This window comes from Triticum urartu, chromosome 4A, assembly GCF_056163025.1.
Source record: "Triticum urartu cultivar PI428250 chromosome 4A, HENAU_Tu73, whole genome shotgun sequence".
Taxonomy (NCBI): Eukaryota; Viridiplantae; Streptophyta; class Magnoliopsida; order Poales; family Poaceae; genus Triticum; species Triticum urartu.
Genome location: NC_141876.1, coordinates 192952817 through 192970925, shown reverse-complemented (window position 1 = coordinate 192970925; position 18109 = coordinate 192952817). Strand labels below are relative to the sequence as shown.

At 49.0% G+C, this 18109-nt stretch overlaps 1 protein-coding gene and 1 pseudogene across 1 annotated transcript in view; both read left to right on the top strand.

Annotated features, from left to right (window-relative positions):
• Positions 1-15704, top strand: part of VTC4 (Inositol monophosphatase family protein) — a 32200-nt gene extending 16496 nt beyond the window's left edge. The window contains exons 7-10 of the mRNA XM_087518128.1: positions 14954-15018; positions 15098-15198; positions 15284-15340; positions 15459-15704. Coding sequence (XP_087374254.1) covers positions 14954-15018; positions 15098-15198; positions 15284-15340; positions 15459-15555 — 320 coding nt within the window. The 3' untranslated portion in view covers positions 15556-15704. The remainder of the gene's footprint in view (positions 1-14953; positions 15019-15097; positions 15199-15283; positions 15341-15458) is intronic.
• On the top strand, positions 13332-14925 carry LOC125551779 (uncharacterized; annotated as a pseudogene).
• Positions 15705-18109: the final 2405 nt, after the last annotated feature.

Genomic DNA, 18109 nt, shown 5'->3' with positions numbered 1-18109 from the left:
TAAGGGTATTTTCCTAGTGGTAGGTGTCCTGCACTATGAGTGGTAGGAGTTCCCTGCTGGTGGTGCTATACATGGTGCTATACTATACGTGCTAGGGGTGCCCAAACTAGTAGTACTCACTCTCTCTCCCACACACACGTACACTTGCACAAGTAGTACTAATTAAGCTTGAAGCTGAATATTTTTCTCTGAAGGAGTGGCTTCATTTACAACGCAGGATACAAGTCCTTTTATAGGACAATGAACCGACTATAGGCTGCACATTATGTGCACTACAAACTAGTAATAGTGTGTGAACATGGACTTCTAAGTCCAGCCACACTACTATCCTATCCTATCCTTACAGGCTCAATAAATGTCTGCCATCTTATCCTGCCAAGTGCAGGTTATCCTTGACCCTTGTGGTTGCTTGAAGAGTTTCCTTGGAGACTGAGTTGAAAACAACATTCTCCCCCTCAACCCTGTCGTCGGGGTTGGATGTTGACGATCCCGATCTTGTCGCGCAGCTCCTAGAACCGGACGTGACCAAGTGGCTTCATCAGGATGTCCGCCTTCTGCTCACCAGTCTTGATGAACTCCATGACCATCGTGCCCTTCTCGACACAGTCTCATATAAAGTGGTATTGGAGATCGTTGTGCTTGCTATGGTCATGCAGCACCAGATTCTTGCAGAGGGAAATTGCTGACTTATTTTCGACGAAGATGAGTGCAGGGGCGGTCTCTTGGTTCAACATCTCGCTGAGAAGACGAGCCAACTGCTGAGAAGACGAGGCAGCCAGATTCCCTGACATGCAGCTGTTGTTGCCGCGATGTACTCCGCCTCGCATGAAGAAGTCGCGGCAACCTTCCGCCTGACCGATTGCCAGGAACTGCTCTCGAGGAAGAACAATATGCCAGAGGTGCTCTTCCTGGAGACAATGTCGCCAACGTGGTCGGAGTCGCTGTAGCCGACCAGGTTCTCACCGCCACCATGGCGATACACACATCCATGCGTGATCGTGCCTAATATGTACCGGAGCAGGTGTTTGACGGCAGCGAGATGATTGCTTGTCGGGGCTTCCATGAACCTGCTCAGGAACCCTACAGTGAACGAGATGTTCGGTCGGGTATGCATGAGATACCTAAGGCTTCCAAGATGCTGTGGTAGAACGTTGCGTCCACCGCTTCTCGGCGCTCTCTTTGTTGAGCTTGAGCTGTGCCTCCATCGAGGCTTGCACGACGTGGCACTCAAACATGCCAGCTCGCTCCAGAATCTTGGCGGCGTAGGCCGTTTGCGTGATTGTCGTGCGACCACGCTCCTGGTTTACCCCTAACCCGAGGTAGTACCGGAGCAGCCCGAGGTCGCTCATGCTGCAGAGACGTTGCATCTCTCCCTTGAAGCGTTGAACCTCGCCGGGCTTTGCCTCGACGATGACCAGGTCGTTGACGTAGATGCCGACAGTGAGCAGTGTGTTCGCGGTGCCACACAAGTACACACTGTGCTCAGAAGCGTTGCGGGAGAACCCAAGTGCTGCGAGGCTTGCATCCAGCTTGGCGTTCCACACTCTCGAGGCTTGTCTGAGACCCTACAAGGCCTTGTGTAGCTTGTACACGCCCTGCTCGCGTCCTTCGATGATGAAACTAGGTGGCTAGGGGACGTAGACTTCCTCCTCGAGGTCGCTGTTGAGGAACGCCGACTTGACCTCCATATGGTGACCTTCCCAGCCTCAATGTGTCGCCAGGGCAAGGATCAGTCAAATGGACTCGAGCCTTGCTACGGGAGCGAAGACTTCCTCGAAGTCCACCCCTGCGCGTTGCGCATACCCTTTTACAACGAGCCGGGCCTCTTGCTTGACGATGGGGCAATGCTCGTCCTTCTTTACTTTGAACAACGCTTGAGCCCAATAGCTCGATGCCCTACGGGTAGCATGGTGAGTGTCCAAGTAGCCATCTAGCATCGTGCGATGCCAGGAATCCTCGTGCTCTGCTTCAGCAAACGTGGTTGGCTCCTTGACGGCCATTAGATGCAACACCTCGTCGTCATCGAGATTCTCCGCCAATTGTGGTGGCTCGGCGAGGTCATCGACACGCTGGTATCAGTGTGGGACGCCGGCACTATCGTCAGCGTCGAACAAGTCCGATCGCACTGTTGGTGGAGTTGCAAACTGAACTGGCACAACCTCGCCTGAGGTGTCCGGGGTTGCTGACCGTGAGGTTGGTGTGCTTGCTGTGTTTGGAGCCACTGGGCTTGGGGCCGCAGTGCTCGGGGTTGCTCTGCTCGGGGTCTCCTTTGTGCCCGGGGTTGCTGCCCGAGCACCATCACTTGTGCACATTGTGTACTCCACGGTGAAGGAGTTGCTTGCTGGCGCCTCTCCTGGCGCTTCCCAGTTCCAACGTGCCTCCTTATCGAAGATGGTGTCGTGGGAGACGTGCACACGCTTCGTGACGGGGTTGTACGCCTTGGATCCCGTCCCGTAGCCCATGAACACCATAGGGGTGCTCCTGTCGTCGAGCTTCTTTAGCTGTGGGTGCGTCGTCTTGACGTGCCCAACACAGCCAAAGGTTCGAAGGAAGCACACATCAGGCTTCCTCCTGTACCACACCTCGTAAGGCATCTTGCCGTCGACGCTCCTTGTGAAGGAGCGGTTGAGGATGAAGACAGTCGTGAGATAACGTTGCACCTACTTTGCTTCGAGCATGCAACGTGCCATCTCAAGCACCGTCTGGTTCCTCCGCTCGACGACGCCGTTCTGCTACGGCGAGTAGGGGGCCGTGAGATAACGTTGCACCACTTTGTCGTCGCAGTGCTTGTAGAACGTGGCAGATGTGAACTCGCCACCACGGTCCGTGCGCAACACGCACAGCTTGTGGCCGCACACAATCTTTGTTGCCGCTTGCTGCTTGACAATGCCTCACTCCACCTCGTTCTTGGAGGCGTGGAGTATCACCCACATGAACCTGCCGTAGTCGTCGACGAGCAACAGGATGTAGCAACGCCTGCCAGGCGTTGCCGGGGTGATCGAGCCGCGGAGGTCCCTGTGGACCAACTCCAGGGGCTTCTTCGCCCTGTACCTTTCTTTCTTAGGGAAGGGTAGACGCCGTTGCTTCCTGGCAAGACATGCATCACACAGTTCGTCGGCGTGCATGATGTGCGATAGCCCACGCACGAGTCCACCACGAGCCACCTTTTGCAGCTCGTCGAAGTGTCGGTGTCCGAGCCGAGCATGCCAATAGCAAGCGTCGGAAACATGGCCCACGGTGAGGCACAAGGTTGTACGGGGCAAAGAAGAACTTGTACAGGGGATTTGGTCCTCGGGTTACCTCGATGAGCAAGCGCCCGTCCTTGTCTCGCACGGAGAGCACTCGCTCCCACGATGGATGTTGATGTCGTACCAGCTCTCGTCGAGCTGGCCGACGCTCACAATGCTGCTCTTGAGCACTGGGATGAAGAAGACGTTCGTGAACGCCCTATGGTAAGCCCCGTTGTTGGCGAAGACGACGGTCCCGCGTCCATGGATGTCCACCATGGAGCCATGCCCAGGCCGCGCCTTTCCGGTGATCGAGTGGTCCAGCTCCGCGAACACGTCGACCGAACCAGTCATGTGGTTCGTGGCGCCGGTATCAAGGAACCAACCCTCGCTGCGCTTGTCTCCTACAAGCGCGGGTGGGGTCACAACTTTCTCCTCATTGAGGAAGATGTAGCCGCACGCACCACGCCGTTGTCAGGGAGCCATCTCCCGCCAACCTGGTGGACCCAAACACTTGGTTTTCGGGGTATGGCCGACCTGATGCGCCGTGTTGTCTTGCATGGACTTGGCAGGACCCGACGTTGTCGGAGCCGCGGTTGCCGGGGTGTAGCTTCCCCACGCTTGTGCCTTCATTGCCTCCCAGTCGATAGGCCCTGAGAACAATATTCTTTGGGCAATTCCTACCACTATAGAGATGGATTCTGCTGACAAGCTCCGTGCCGCCTGCATGGACTCGACGGTTGCCGGGACCGTGGTCGCGCGAGGCGTTGTGCCCTCCTGCACGGTTTGGGCGCAGGCCACATCGTTGCTGGCTCACCATCTACGTCAGCTTGGACGAGGTTTGCCTTGGCTGCGTCAGCCTTGTCAGCTATCCTCTTGCGGCAATCGTGGGCCCAGTTGATGCTGCAATATCGGCAGTTGTCCCGGTCGTCGCTGCCATCACCTCGTCCAGCCCCGCCACGCTGTTAGGGCTGGCCTGGCTTGCGCCCGCGGTTGCCGCCACCACTCTGGGTGCGATCGCCGCCTCTGCCCGTGCCCCCTCCGCTGCCATCACCTCCAAAGGAAGGACGAAGTCGTCGAGAATCGGCGCGTCATCATATATGGGACCTAACACCAAATGAGAAGACACATTAGAGGTAGAGGTCAAGTCGTTAGTGTTGAAAGTGGCCTCATATGACCTATCAACTATCTCATTCTTTCTATGTGTTGGTTCACTCACTCCCTTAAGGTAGGTGCACTCAATCTCACGTATGGTGGAGTCACTCATCTCACTCAAGTGGTGGGGGTTGTGGCTCTCCTCACATGGGAATTGTGGCAACACATCATATATGGGGCTAGTGGTGAAGTCACTCTCGCTCTCAATATGGTGGCTAAAGTCACTCAAGTCATCATATGTCGTCGTGGTCGAAGGGAAAATCCCATGCTCAACCATCTCGTTGTCGTCGCCGTGGATGAAGGCCAAAGATGGCACATCATCACTCTCGCCTCCTAAGATGGAAGCATCATCCTTGCTCGTCACCATGTTGCTCGCCTTCAAAGCTTGGTCCTCAAATGGCTCCGTAGTCATAGTCGTCGCCGCACCGTCTTGAAAAAGAGTCGAAGTAGACTCGGCACCATCAATGCCACAAAGAGGGATGGCGGTGAAGTCGAACTTGGGAGCATCGTCTTGGAGCTCGTCGGGCTTGGACATCGTGGTGGTACTAGCCTCATGCTCGTTCTCATGGAGCTTGGTCGTCACGAAGTGAGCTTGGGGTGGAGAAGCTTTGGCCTTCATGAGTTCTTCCGCCTTGAGAGCACCAATGTAGTTGTCGTCGAGGGACTTGTAGTTCTCGAGGAAGATCGTCTTGGAGATGTCGTTGTGCAATCCCATCATGAAGTGGAACTTAATCGAAATGGGGTCGTCCACGCCGGCTCGTCGCAAGGCTTTCTTCATCTCCTTGAAGTACTCATCGATGGACTTGGATCCTTGGATGGTGTTCTCCAATTGGCGTTGAAGTTGTTTCGTGTAGGTTGGAGGCACGAACTCTCGCCGCAAAGCTCTCTTCGTCTTGGGCCAACTCATGTTGTAGGTCTCCGAAGGTATGTGAAGCCACCATGTGACGCGTAGTCGTGGAAGTTTCTTGTGACGCACTTCACTTGATCTTCGGGAGGAACTTGATGTAGCTTGAGGTAGTCGTCCATCAAACGCTCCCACTCGAGATACTCCTCGGGTTCTAGAGTCCCATAGAAAGGAATCTTGTGGTCGGTGTCAAGGTCATAGTAGCTCGTGGAAGTCGCGGACTTGAGCTTGGAAAGCTTCTCTTGAGCGTAGTCTTGAGGTCCTTGTTGGCGAAGATGCCGTATATCCGAAGGCGAAGATGCCTTGAAGTCGCTTGACGAAGATGCCAAGGGAGATGGTGAAGTCGTTGAGCGGTTGTTGGTGTTGAGCTCTTGACGTTCACGTCCTTGTTGGTGATGGTGTCGATGTCGATGTGATTTTGTCGGAGATGGTAGCTCGGAGGCATGTGCTCTTGAGAGTCTTCTCGAAGATGAGGAAGATCGCTTGTAGGACTTGATGAGGGCTTTGATCTCCTCCATTTGAGCTTGCATCTTGGCGTCGTTGGAGTTGTTCGTGGCATCGAACTCGTCGTTGTTGTTGTAGACCGAAGATGAAATGCCTTGCCTATCCATCACAAGACTCGAGCAAATATGAGTGGGAGAAAGAGAAGAACTATACCAAATGTAACTTGGCCGATGTTGAAGATGGATCAATGATCACTCAATGATGTAACAAGGAAATAGCACAATTGGTACCAATTCTTGTCGGTTTCTCACACCTACACAAAATAAGGCTTATGGTGGAGCTCGGTGAGGATAGTGGCACAAAAATTTGATGCAAAATGTTAGCAAGAGTCAATAATGTTGAAAGAGATTCAGAAATTCGCAAGTGAAACAAGTAGACCAATAGCAATATGTGGCACACGGAAACGCACACACGGATAAATAAATGGGGTCGTGCAACCAAGGAATGAGCACAAAATGTGGAATCCACGAAAAACGCTCATGTTGCACAACTCAAGAGTGACACTAGCACGATTGCTCAATAGGCGGATACGACACTTGTGCACAACCTATAAGATGCAAAATGGATAACTTTCTATCCCAAGTATGCTATGTATGTATGGTTCCCGGTGTTTCTCACAAGGTGCAAGATGATCTTATATGCAATGTGGTATGATGCTATGGCACTTGCTTACAAGCTTCTTTGCTCTTTCTCTTTCGCTTAAAAGCTTTTTTTTTGTATGGCCACTTTGCGAAATGCACAAACCAAGATAATAATTGGGTATATACGGGAACAAACTTGTGGCACAAGGGATGATATGATACCAATATGATATGGTATGTATGCAATGGAAGGTGTAGCTCGATGATCACTAATGTGCACAAGTAACGTTGCCGGCAATACTCAAATGGCTAGTCTCGATAGGCAAGTGACGCAAAATGGGATAGGGGTTAACAATGCAATGGCAAGGGAATATACAATGGAGGGATACCATGATACCGAGATGATATGGAGGTTACCGTCCTTGGCGATGATGAGTGGCGGTGATCTTGATGGAGATACCAAGATGATGGAGACTCGTCCCTAAGTAGCCGAAACACCTTAGGAAACGGAAAAACCGCGAACTCAAAATCTCAAATGTCAAATGTCAAATGGTGGTAGCGGGAATGCGGTGGTGGTTGCGGAAGCTCAATGGGATTGTGGAAATGCAATGATGGGTTGTGAAGTACGCAATGCGGAAGTGGAGGGTAAGGTGGTGTACTATACACGATGTCGAAGTTGAGGTCACCGTCCCTAAGTAGCCGAAACACCTTAGGAGACACAACACACAACTCAAATAAGGTTAAACAAAATTTGGTTATGTTGGGTGGTGGAAGTGTATGGTGGGCAAGGTTATGCGGAAGTGGTGGTGGTGGTTGATGAGGAAGCAACCGTCCCTAAGTAGCCGAAACACCTTAGTAGGCTCGAATCACTACTCAAGCAACCACATATGCAATGGGGATCAAGATGGGTTAGGTTGCGGAAGTCGGTGGTGGTGTAGCGGATGATGTGGTGGAAGCCCTAGGCAAAGATGCCAAAATTCACAAAATTTGATGAAGTCAAAAGATGTTGGTGGTATTTTTGTGGAAAGGGGGATGTCATGAGCTTCAAAACGAGCTAAAGAACGTCAAAATCGGAGTTCGGATGAATTAATTATGGCCGAAATAAAAATCAGCCGAAGTTGATATCTATAGCGGACGTCCGGAAATGGACGGATGTCCGGTCGCCGGACATCCGGTTGGGTCGGAAATCCGCTAATTTCAGCTCAGGTTAGGGGTTCCGGTTGTCCGGTAAGGTCGGACGTCCGGTGGTTCCTGCGGCTCCGGACGTCCGGTAAAGTGACGGTCGTCCGGTGGGTCTGGGTCAACGCGGGATTTGAGATCCGGGGCGTGACTTTGGGCGGAAAATAGAGATTTTGGGGTCAAAATTGATGAGATTTCGTGGGTGAAAGATGGGGAAACTTGGGGAGATGCTAGGTCCACTTGAAACCAAGCAAATCTATGGATCAAATCCAACAAAACTTCGTCAAACCAACAAATCACAAAAAATTTCGGGGCTATTTTTGGTGGGGATTTTCGAATTTAAGGAAGAACACAACAAAATTAGCCTAGAAAACAACGAGGGGAGGTTTCGAAATCATGATCAACGTGGCTCATGATACCAAGATGATGTAGGGTAGGAACCCTAAGGGCCGATCTTTCACGAAAAGAACGGATCCCGCGAAGAACATGAAGAACACGAGGGGAAACACGAGAGAATCACTCAAACCAACAAGAATGATCACACATGTGCTAGATCTCGAAACACAAAGAGATACATGATCCAAATCTAATAAGGGACAAGGGGATCACACATGTAGCCGGTTCTTCTCCGTGAGGAGGTCTTGAATCCACAAGGGGATCTTCTTGTAAAGGGGTCTTGAATCCAAGGTGGATCTTCTCCGAAGAGGGGCCGCGGTCTCTCTCAAGGAGTAGATCCGATATGGATGAGCGAAGCTCTATCTCACAAATGAGCTAACACAACGCTAACCCTAACTAGGAGGAGGTGGAGGAGTATATATAGTCTAGGTCCACGAAGGGGTAAGTGGGAGAGGGATACATGGGCCTCAAACCCGATCTCTGTACCAGACAGGTACCGGACGTCCGCTGGGGACCAGTCGTCCGGTGGCTCGTGGGCTTCCGGACGTCCGGTAGTCGTCGGCCTTCCGCTCACTTTGCCTCGGTTGAGGTGGCACCGGACGTCCGGTAGCTGGCGGTCGTCCGGTCGCCGGTCGTTCGGTGTCGTCGGTCTTCCGCTGAATGGGCTCGGGTGTAGATGTGCCGGTCGTCCGATGGGGGCTGGACGTCCGCTCGCTGGGAGGGGCCGATCGTCCAGTGTCGTTCGGACGTCCGCTCGCTGGAGCTTCTTCGGCAGCTCTTCTTCTTGCATCTTCGTTTCCACGCTTCCCTCGCGGATGGTGTAGTTGTACACTTGCGCTCGCACTCCTCGTCGTCTGTAGCGTTCCGACAATACCTATGCATGCACACGAGTGGAGAAGTAGTATACCATCCTCGAAGGGGTCAAGTGAACACGCATAAAGGAGATGATTCACCTTTGTATATGTGAAGTGGATGTCGAACGTGTCACTTGTCAAACGGACTTTTGACATGGTGATGTCCGTGGAATGCTCCGCATCAGAGCGCGTGAGCATCGGGAAGGTGATGGGCACAGTACCGCTGCCTGCGGTCTCGTGCACGATCTCCCTAACCACGACCTCACCACTATGGCCGCGCCTAGACTGGCTGCGCCCTCACCGCTCCTCCGGAGGCGGCGACTGGGAGTCGTCCTGTGATGGCTGTGACCTGGAACCACCCGAGGTGGTGCGCTGCTACGTGCGTGCATGGCCGAGGCCGGTGCTGTGTGTGAGCCCGGTATAAAAACCCCACTGTGTACTGGTGTAAAGTGTGCCGGTATGTGCCGAGCAAAGTGAGAGGGGCCTAAGGAAGATGTAGTCTCCGTCGGGACCGTGGTGTGCGCCCGGTCGATGTGAGTTTTTCTGGGTTGTGCTGCGTGTGTGCATGTGTATCTTCATATATGTGTTTGAGGGAGTTGAGTTGAATAGAAGCCAACATGTAGGCAGTTCGTCGGCCGGGGCGTTCGTCGCCATAATCAAGTGTGTTTTGTTCATCTTCTACCTCCGCTTGGCGTTGCTCGTCAGAGGGTTTGTCTCAACATTTGATATTAGAGCTTGGTTGTCTTTGGTGTTGTTCGGCGTTCACCGGCGGCTGCGTGATGGAGCTTCGGACCATGTGTCGGCCTGAGGAAATGCGTGGTGTTGCGGCTGTCACCGGTATGTGTTGCCGGAGCCGGAGGAGATGGCGTATGTCACCGCAACTGAACACGAGGAAGATGACGTATGTCGCCTGAACGTCGGGCATGTGTCGCCGGCGAAGAAGAAGCTCGGAGTGTGTCGTCGAGGAAGAGGGTGGAGGTTGTAGCAGCGGCCATGATGACGGTATGTGTTGCCGGAGCCGGAGGAGATGGCGTATGTCACCGCAACTGAACACGAGGAAGATGACGTATGTCGCCTGAACGTCGGGCATGTGTCGCCGGCGAAGAAGAAGCTCGGAGTGTGTCGTCGAGGAAGAGGGTGGAGGTTGTAGCAGCGGCCATGATGACGACGACGACGACCGCGAGCTTGTGATTTAGGAGGAGATTGTTAGAAATAAATCATGACTCACCATGGTGATTAGTCGTGTGTGTCACGATGGTGTGCAGCAGTAGCAAACAGGCCGTGCCGATCCGTTGGGCAGGCCGCGTTGTGCGCGTCACGGGCATGGTCGTGCATGCGGATCGCATGCGCTCGTGCAGCGGATCCGTAGAATGCGTGCATGTGTTGAGCTAGCTAGCCAAGTCGAGTGCGTATGCATCGGATGCTACTGTTGTGCTAGTGCCGAGCGTAGTGTACATGTAGGTAGAGATTGGTTAGTGCATGTGCGGGTTAGTTAGGATAAGGTTGCATGGCTACGTGCGTGCGTGGCCGAGTGGAGCGGCCGGTGCTGTGTGTGTGAGCCTGGTATAAAAACCCCACTGTGTACTGGTGTAAAGTGTTCCGATATGTGCCGAGCCAAGTGAGAGGGGCCTAAAGAAGATGTAGTCTCCGCCGGAACCGTGGTGTGTGCCCGGTCGACGTGAGAATTCTTCCGGGTTGTGCTGCGTGTGTGCGTGTGTACCTCTATGTATGTGTTTGAGGGAGTTGAGTTGAATAGAGGCCAACATACAGGCCGTTCGTCGGCCGGGGCGTTCGTCGCCATAACCAAGTGTGTTTGGTTCATCTTCTTCTACCTCTGTCTAGCGCTGCTCGCCGGAGGGCTACTCGGCGTTTGTTGCCGGAGGGTTTGTCCCAACACTTTCCTTCTACACCGGCCATGGCTATCGGAACGAGGCTTTAATGCCAAATTGTTAGCCCAAACTATTGTAGTAGGTGTGTATAATGGGTGGTAGGGGCTCTACCTTATATGTGGTAGGAGTCCTAATTTGGAGTGCTAACGGTATTTTCCTAGTGGTAGGGGTCCTACACTATGAGTGGTAGGGGTGCTATACTAGGGGTGCCCAAACTAGTAGTACCCACTCTCTCACACACACACGTACACTTGCACAAGTAGTACTTGTTAGGAAGTATTAGTATTGGTCTAGGAACCCTTATTAGTCTATGTTTACTTTTCTTGCCCCTTGGACCTTCAATAGAGATAAGTTATTTTCCTAACATGGTATCAGAGTTAAGAGGTCTTAAGTTCAAGACCCGGCTGGTGCAATTAAATTGCAGCCCACTTTCTGTCCATGTTAAGGTTCGGGGGAGCCACACGTGAGGGGTGTGTTGACGTATAAATGTATTGCCTAGTCTCTCCATCAGATTTTGGTTGCATTGGCTAGAGCATGCGGCGCTCAGTCTAGTTTTTGGTGTGTTTTGCTGATGCGTCCTACAACCCTCCTAGTTTGTTCCTTCTAAAAAAACGTCCAATGTCTTCTGCATACATGATGGCTTTTGCATCTTTGTCTCGTGTGTGCTTCCTAACTTCTTGCTCTATATTTTCCGCTGTATCTACCAAATCCGTTGATATTTTGTGTTTTTCATGTCATGCGAGCCTGCCAAACTTTTGTCCGCGAGCCTTTTTCTGGTCATTGTCCTCTCTGTAGGATTTCTATGGCCTCTCTTTGCATTGTTGATCTAAGCCCATTCTCTTGGAGCTTCTTTCGCCGTCGGTTTTCATGGGCCATGATTCTTTAAGCAATGCTTCATTCTCTTGATGTGTCATCTTCTTTTGACAACCCATCTTCTCTTGTATCTTCTATTGATGCGGTGTCTTCCTCTGATGTGCCATCTCTTCGTTATCCCCTTTGGCGACTCGACAGGTTTTGAAGACTCTTCTATGACGACACTCTCAAGGCGTGGATTTGGATTATCATCTTTTTCTAGTATTACACTACTTCAAATGTAATGCTATTGCATACTGCATTTGAGGGCGGCGGGGGGGGGGGGGGGGGTGTTAGGAAGTATTAGTATTGGTCTAGGAGCCCTTATTTTAGTCTGTGTTTACCTATATATATATATATATGACTATTCGTCATCCTGGGTGAGGAATAGTTATTCTTCACCCCCCCTATTTTAACATCAATTCATCGTAATTTTACATTCCGTAAATTTTGTCTTATTTCAGACGTAAAAATAGACCGTAAGAAAATATATAATAATCACCGTAAAAAATATTTTATGTTACATAAAGTTACAAACGTAAAAAATAGTGTAAAACATACATAAAATCCAAAATTTCTGGTCTTATGATCTATATATTTGTTTTCTTATGCCAAAGTTTACGTACTGAATCAATATGAATGTAAATAAGTTATTCTTCACCCGAGGTAATCTTACGATCATTTCATAATTAAATTACGTTTTGAATTCAAATAGTTACATTCCTATTGATTCACTACGTAAAATTTGACATAAAAAAAATAAAAATATAGGTCATAAGACAAGAAAATTTGCAGTTTATGTGTATTTTAGACTATGTTTTTACGTTTGTAATTTTACATAACATAAAATATTTTTTACGGCGATTATATATTTTTTTACGGTCCCTTTTTGCGTCGGAAATAAGACAAAACTTACGGAACGTAAAATTACGATGCATTGATGGTAAAATAGAGGGGGAGGGGGGGTGTGAAGAATAACTATTCCTCACTCAGGGTGACGAATAGCGCGACCCTATATATATAGATAGAGAGAGAGAGAGAGAAGTTGCTTTCCTAACAGTACTAAGCTTGAAGTTGAATATTTTTCTCTGAAGGAGTGGCTTCATTTACAACGGAGGATACAAGTCTTTTATATAGGACAAAGAACCGACTATAGGCTGCACATTACGTGCACTACAAACTAGTAATAGTGTGTGAACATGGACTTCTAAGTCCAGCCACACTGCTATCCTATCCTAGCCTTACAGGCTCAATAAATGCCTGCCATCTTATCCTGCCAAGTGCAGGTTATCCTTGACCCTTGTGGTTGCTTGGAGAAGAGTTTCCTTGGAGACTGGGTTGAAAACAACATCTCTTACACTTGGAGGAGTATTCTCAAAGGTTGCGATCTTATCAAATAAGGCTTGATATGGCGTATAAATGGCCAAAACGTTAATATCTGGGAAGATCCATGGTACCAAGAGGGATTACTAGAAGACCTAGTAGTACAGTTAGAGGCCAAATTTTACTTCAGAAGGTCTGTGATCTGATCGACCCTATTTCTGGACAGTGGGACCAAGATCTTGTTCAACAAGTATTCAATGCTGATGTTGGCCCTCATATTCTGAGTATTCCAATTAAGGAGGGATTTGATGATCTTCCAGCTTGGCATCCCGATCCGAAAGGTAACTTTTCGGTTCGTTCAGCTTACAAACTCAAAAGCTTACAAACTCAAACTTCAGTTGGACGATGTTGCTGCAGGTCAAACATCATCTTGCACTGTAGCAAATCCGACAACAAGCACTGCAATGGTTTGGACCAAGCTTTAGAGTTTGAGAATGCCTAGGAAAATCATCATGTTCCTTTGGAGATTGAGACACAACACCCTTCCTGTCCGGTTAAATCTTAAACGTCGTGGAATTGACCTGGATACCATTTGCCTGATGTGCAAACACCTCGACGAGGATGGTGGCCATGCCTTCCTCAAATGTAAATTTGCGAAGGCCGTTTGGCGTGAAGCTAACCAAGAGCATGTAAGGGGATTGGTGCTCAGTTGCACTGATGCAAAACAATCAGTCGAAGTTCTGCTATGCTTGGAGAATGTGACATCCATGTTCTGCATTTGTTTGATGTGGAATTTGTGGAATGCTAGAAATGCTGTCAATAATGGTGATAGGTGCCCTTCAGCAGCGGCGGTCGTATCCTGTAGTGCTGTACAGGTTACAGAATTTTCTGAACACCTTCGTATACCTTCATGTTCGGTTGTAGCGCCTGCTGAGCGCTGGTCTAAGCCTCCTGATGATTTCCTAAAGATGAACACTTGTGGCACGTTCCTAAAAGATAACAGTACAGGAGGTTGGGGCTTTTGTGCAAGGGATGCTTCTGGAGATGTCATCGGTGCTGGTATGGGCCACATCCACTTCCTGAAGGATGCTTTGCATACAGACGATAGCTTGTCTGAAGGCGATTGAGTTCGCGACTGAAGTTGGGTTTGGGCGTATCATCATTGAAACAGACTCGACTGTGCTCGCTTGGGCTCTTCTTTCCAATGAATTGGATACTGCTTGTAACGGAGTTCTCTTTTGGGAGGCAAAATTTCTTCTTTTTACTAGCTTTATCGAGTTTAAGGTGCTTGCGTGTAAGCGTGGCTGTAACTCAGTGGCGCATGTCCTGGCTACTCCATGGTGCCCATATGTCCCAGGGAGGTACCATGTATTATCTCTGGTGGCTAGCAATCTAGCTGCTTCTGTATGTTAATAATAAAGCCAGGTTACTGTTTAAAAAAACATGGGGTTGGGGGCGGGGGGCCAGCCTTTTCCTTTTCAGTATGCAACAGACAAGGATATATTGAGAATTTTAGGTGTGTGCTCAGGTAGACTAGCCAGCCAACAGTCGCTGGTTAGACATGTGCAACCTATGAGCTAATGCTTTGTCGGTACACATACTTATATGACCATTCATGCATTTTCTTGAACTCTCCAATTGTAAATGAGATGAACAGAATTGTGTGTATCAAATCTGTCCATATCACATTGAATGGCTTTTAAATTGTTCTGCATCTTGAATTATCGTACTAGCAGAATGCATAAAATAATTGCTCATTTGTTGGCCTTCTTGTTAGAGTGGGAGAACGGCATAGAGTTACTGTTATCCGTTCCATATTAGTTTCAATACAGCACATGGTTCATTGGAGAAACATAGTTTAAGCCCCTCGTACTTGATGACACAACATTTGCAGCTAGAGTATTTTTTGTTTTCTTTTAAGTGGCAATTGGGAATATGTAGCCACACATTGCACATTTTTCTTCACTAATAATTATATTGCACACGACAGCTGTAGTATTATGCCATGAAAACTTAAGTCTGGACGTTTTACTTTCAAAAGAATTCTACTGGAGTGTTCAACAAATAACCATATTAATTGAGCAGGTAGGGACCAAAAGAGACAAGCCCACTTTGGATGATACAACCAACAGAATTAATAAGTTACTATTCAAGGTAAACCCTGTAAAGTAACATTTTTATCGGAGTTATTTGTAGCATGTCAATATTCTAACGGGTTATTCATTTTTTTCAGATTAGATCTATACGTATGTGTGGCTCTTTGGCTCTAAACATGTGTGGAGTTGCTTGTGGTAGGCTAGATTTGTGTTATGAGATCGGTTTTGGTGGCCCCTGGTATGGTTACCAAATTATTAACGATAGTTTTACATGGAAAATATATAAACCAAAAGTCACATCTAATTGTTAAATTTTCCTCTAGGGATGTGGCTGCTGGAGCTTTGATTCTAAAGGAAGCTGGGGGTTTTGTTTTTGATCCGTAAGTTGTCAAATTTAGTCAAAACTATGTGGCTGGCTCTTGCTATCATAGTACATAATTTGATGAGATTTGGTTTTTCCATTTCTTGTTGTACATTTTCTTTCATTTTGACTTTCAGGAGCGGTGATGAGTTTGATCTGATGGCGCAAAGAATGGCAGGATCAAATGGCCACCTCAAGGATCAGTTCATCAAAGCATTGGTTGATGCAAGCTGAATAACTTATTTCTCGTTTCAAGTAGAATGTAAGATGGCCCCACCAATAAGTAATTAAGGACTAATTTTTGCGTAGTTCTAAGTGGACACTATATGCATATTTTGCAAACATGGCGGATCTAATGACATGTGGATATATTGCTCGTTTTATTGACCATGCAAGTAATGGTGTGATCAAACATTGGGGTATAGCTAGATGACCGTTGTGAACGACTGCAAGGGCGAATGGGAGGGCGATGTGCTTCACGATAGGCCTCTATGCTTGTTGTCGCCTTCCTGATGTAGGGTGGAATCCTAGGGGCAGATCTTTCACGATTTGGAGGGGGATTTCCGAAGAACATGGCAAACACATGAAGAATACAAGGGGGAAAATAAGAGGAAACACTCAAATAGATTGATACAATCACACATGCTAGATCCATGAACACAAAGAGAGATACATGATTCAAATCCAACAAAGGGGGATACAAGTAACTAGTTCTTCTCCAAGAGGTCTTGAATCCACTAGGGGATCTTCCCAGAAGGGGGGTCTTCCACTTGGGGGATCTTCTCCTAGAGGCCTCGGTCTCCAAAGGGAGTAGTATCAGGTGGATGAGCAATTCTCTATCTCTAGTATGAGCTAAACCAATGCTAACCTAATAACAGGGAGGAGGAGTATATATAGTCTAGGTGGACGAAAGGGTACATGGGCCTTGGCCCTAGTCTTTATGCGAAGATAGGTGTTGGGCGTCCGGATGGTCTTGGACGTTTGGTGGCCTGCGAAGGTCCGGTCGTCCGGTGTTTCTGCTCTGGCCAAGCGTTGCCGAAAGTCCGGTGGGCGTCCGGCGTTTGGGGCTCAGTCGTCCGGAGGTCTTCGGAATCTGTTAATTTCCCTTCTGTGATGTGACACCGGATGTTTGGAGCCGGTCGGTCGTCCGGACGCTGGGAGGTGTCGGATGTCCGGCCGCTGTAGCGTTTGTTGGCTGGGACTTGTGCTGGCCGGCTGGGGCTTCAGGCGTCGGACGTTCGGACTGGTTCGGTCGTCCGGTGGTTGTAGTTTTTATGGCAGCTCTTCTTCTTGGTTCTTGTACTTGGTGTGCTCGCCGTCTTGTCCGTTGGTTGTAGTTGCTCCGTGGCTTTCCTCTAAGTACCTGATCACACATAGGGTCTCCGCTTGAGGTAGTAGCCATGTCTCACATGTGGGGAGTGGTAGTTCGGAGAGGAGCGAGTTCACCTTAGTTTCAATAGCCTTTGCTCGAGCTCTAGTCATTGGTCCATGTGGTGTCGTAGGAGATGTAGATAAGTCCATGGGGATGACCGTAGGATGCTCCGCATCATCTCCCCCCTCCCTTGGGAAAGATCCGACCTCGGATCGAAAGTCTCATCACCATGGTAGGGAGAGAGATCCTTGATGTTGAAGATGTTGCTCACGTTGCACCTGTCGCGCGGTAGGTCGATCTTGTATGCATTGTAGTTGTAGTGTGCTAGCACCTTGAAGGGTCCGTCGGCTCAAGGTAGAACCTTGAACTTGCATTCTTTGGGGAAGCAGTCATTGCGAAGGTGTAGCCACACAAGATCTCCAGTGTTGAATATCATGGGGTTCTTGTTGGTGTTGATCTTGGTCGCGAGGCGTTGTACTTGGCGCTCGATGGTGTGCCTTGTATCTTCATGCACCTTCTTGAGATAGCTCGCTCGTGCACTTGCGTACATGTTGATGTGCTCTTGTAGTGGTAGAGGTAGAATGTCCAATGGGGACAATGGGTTGAAGACGTAGACGACCTCAAAGGGTGACTTGTCGGTAGTCGAATGTCTTGCGCGATTGTAGGCGTACTCGGCGATGGGTAAGCACTCCTCTGACTCCTTGATGTTCTTCTTGATCAACACGCGTTGGAGAATAGATAGCGTCCGATTCGTGACCTCCGTTTGGCCATTCCGACACGCTCCTGACCCTATCTTGATTCAAACCGAAAACCCTCTCTAAGGTGGAGCCTAGTTGAAGCTATCATTCAAAGAATAAATGGGAATCCAAATCCACTTTTAGTGATATAGATGAAGTCTCGCTCAGTAAAGAGAGTTGTAGATTCGTAGAAGAGGACCATGCTTGATTTCATGTTGAGCCGACTCCAGTCCGACGTCAATCCCCGAGCGCTGAAGGAGCTCCTGAACAGACTCCAAAACGGTTGGGCACGATCTCAAACTTCTAGGGCGGCAAGGAGATTCCTCGATGAGGACTAGTGAGGCTATAGTACTTACTACGCATAGGACTACAAAGGGTGGATCCTCGAATTGAAAGAGAGATTGAGAGGGATCAAGAATCCTAATTCTCGCTATTTGGAATGGATCCAATTCTATTGAGTTTGACTCATTCTGATAAAGACGTTCTTCAGTAATATCATCATGACTTTCGAAATCATATGCTGTAGCAATACCAAACCAAATACGACAAGTAGTGGGGTCCTAAGCTAAGCCTTGGCTAAACCTTGGAAATCTTAATTCCATAATGCCTTTCAAATCCTCCTAGCCACTATCCTACTGTAATTATTCTCGCTAAGAAGAATGCCCATGTCGTGGCAATT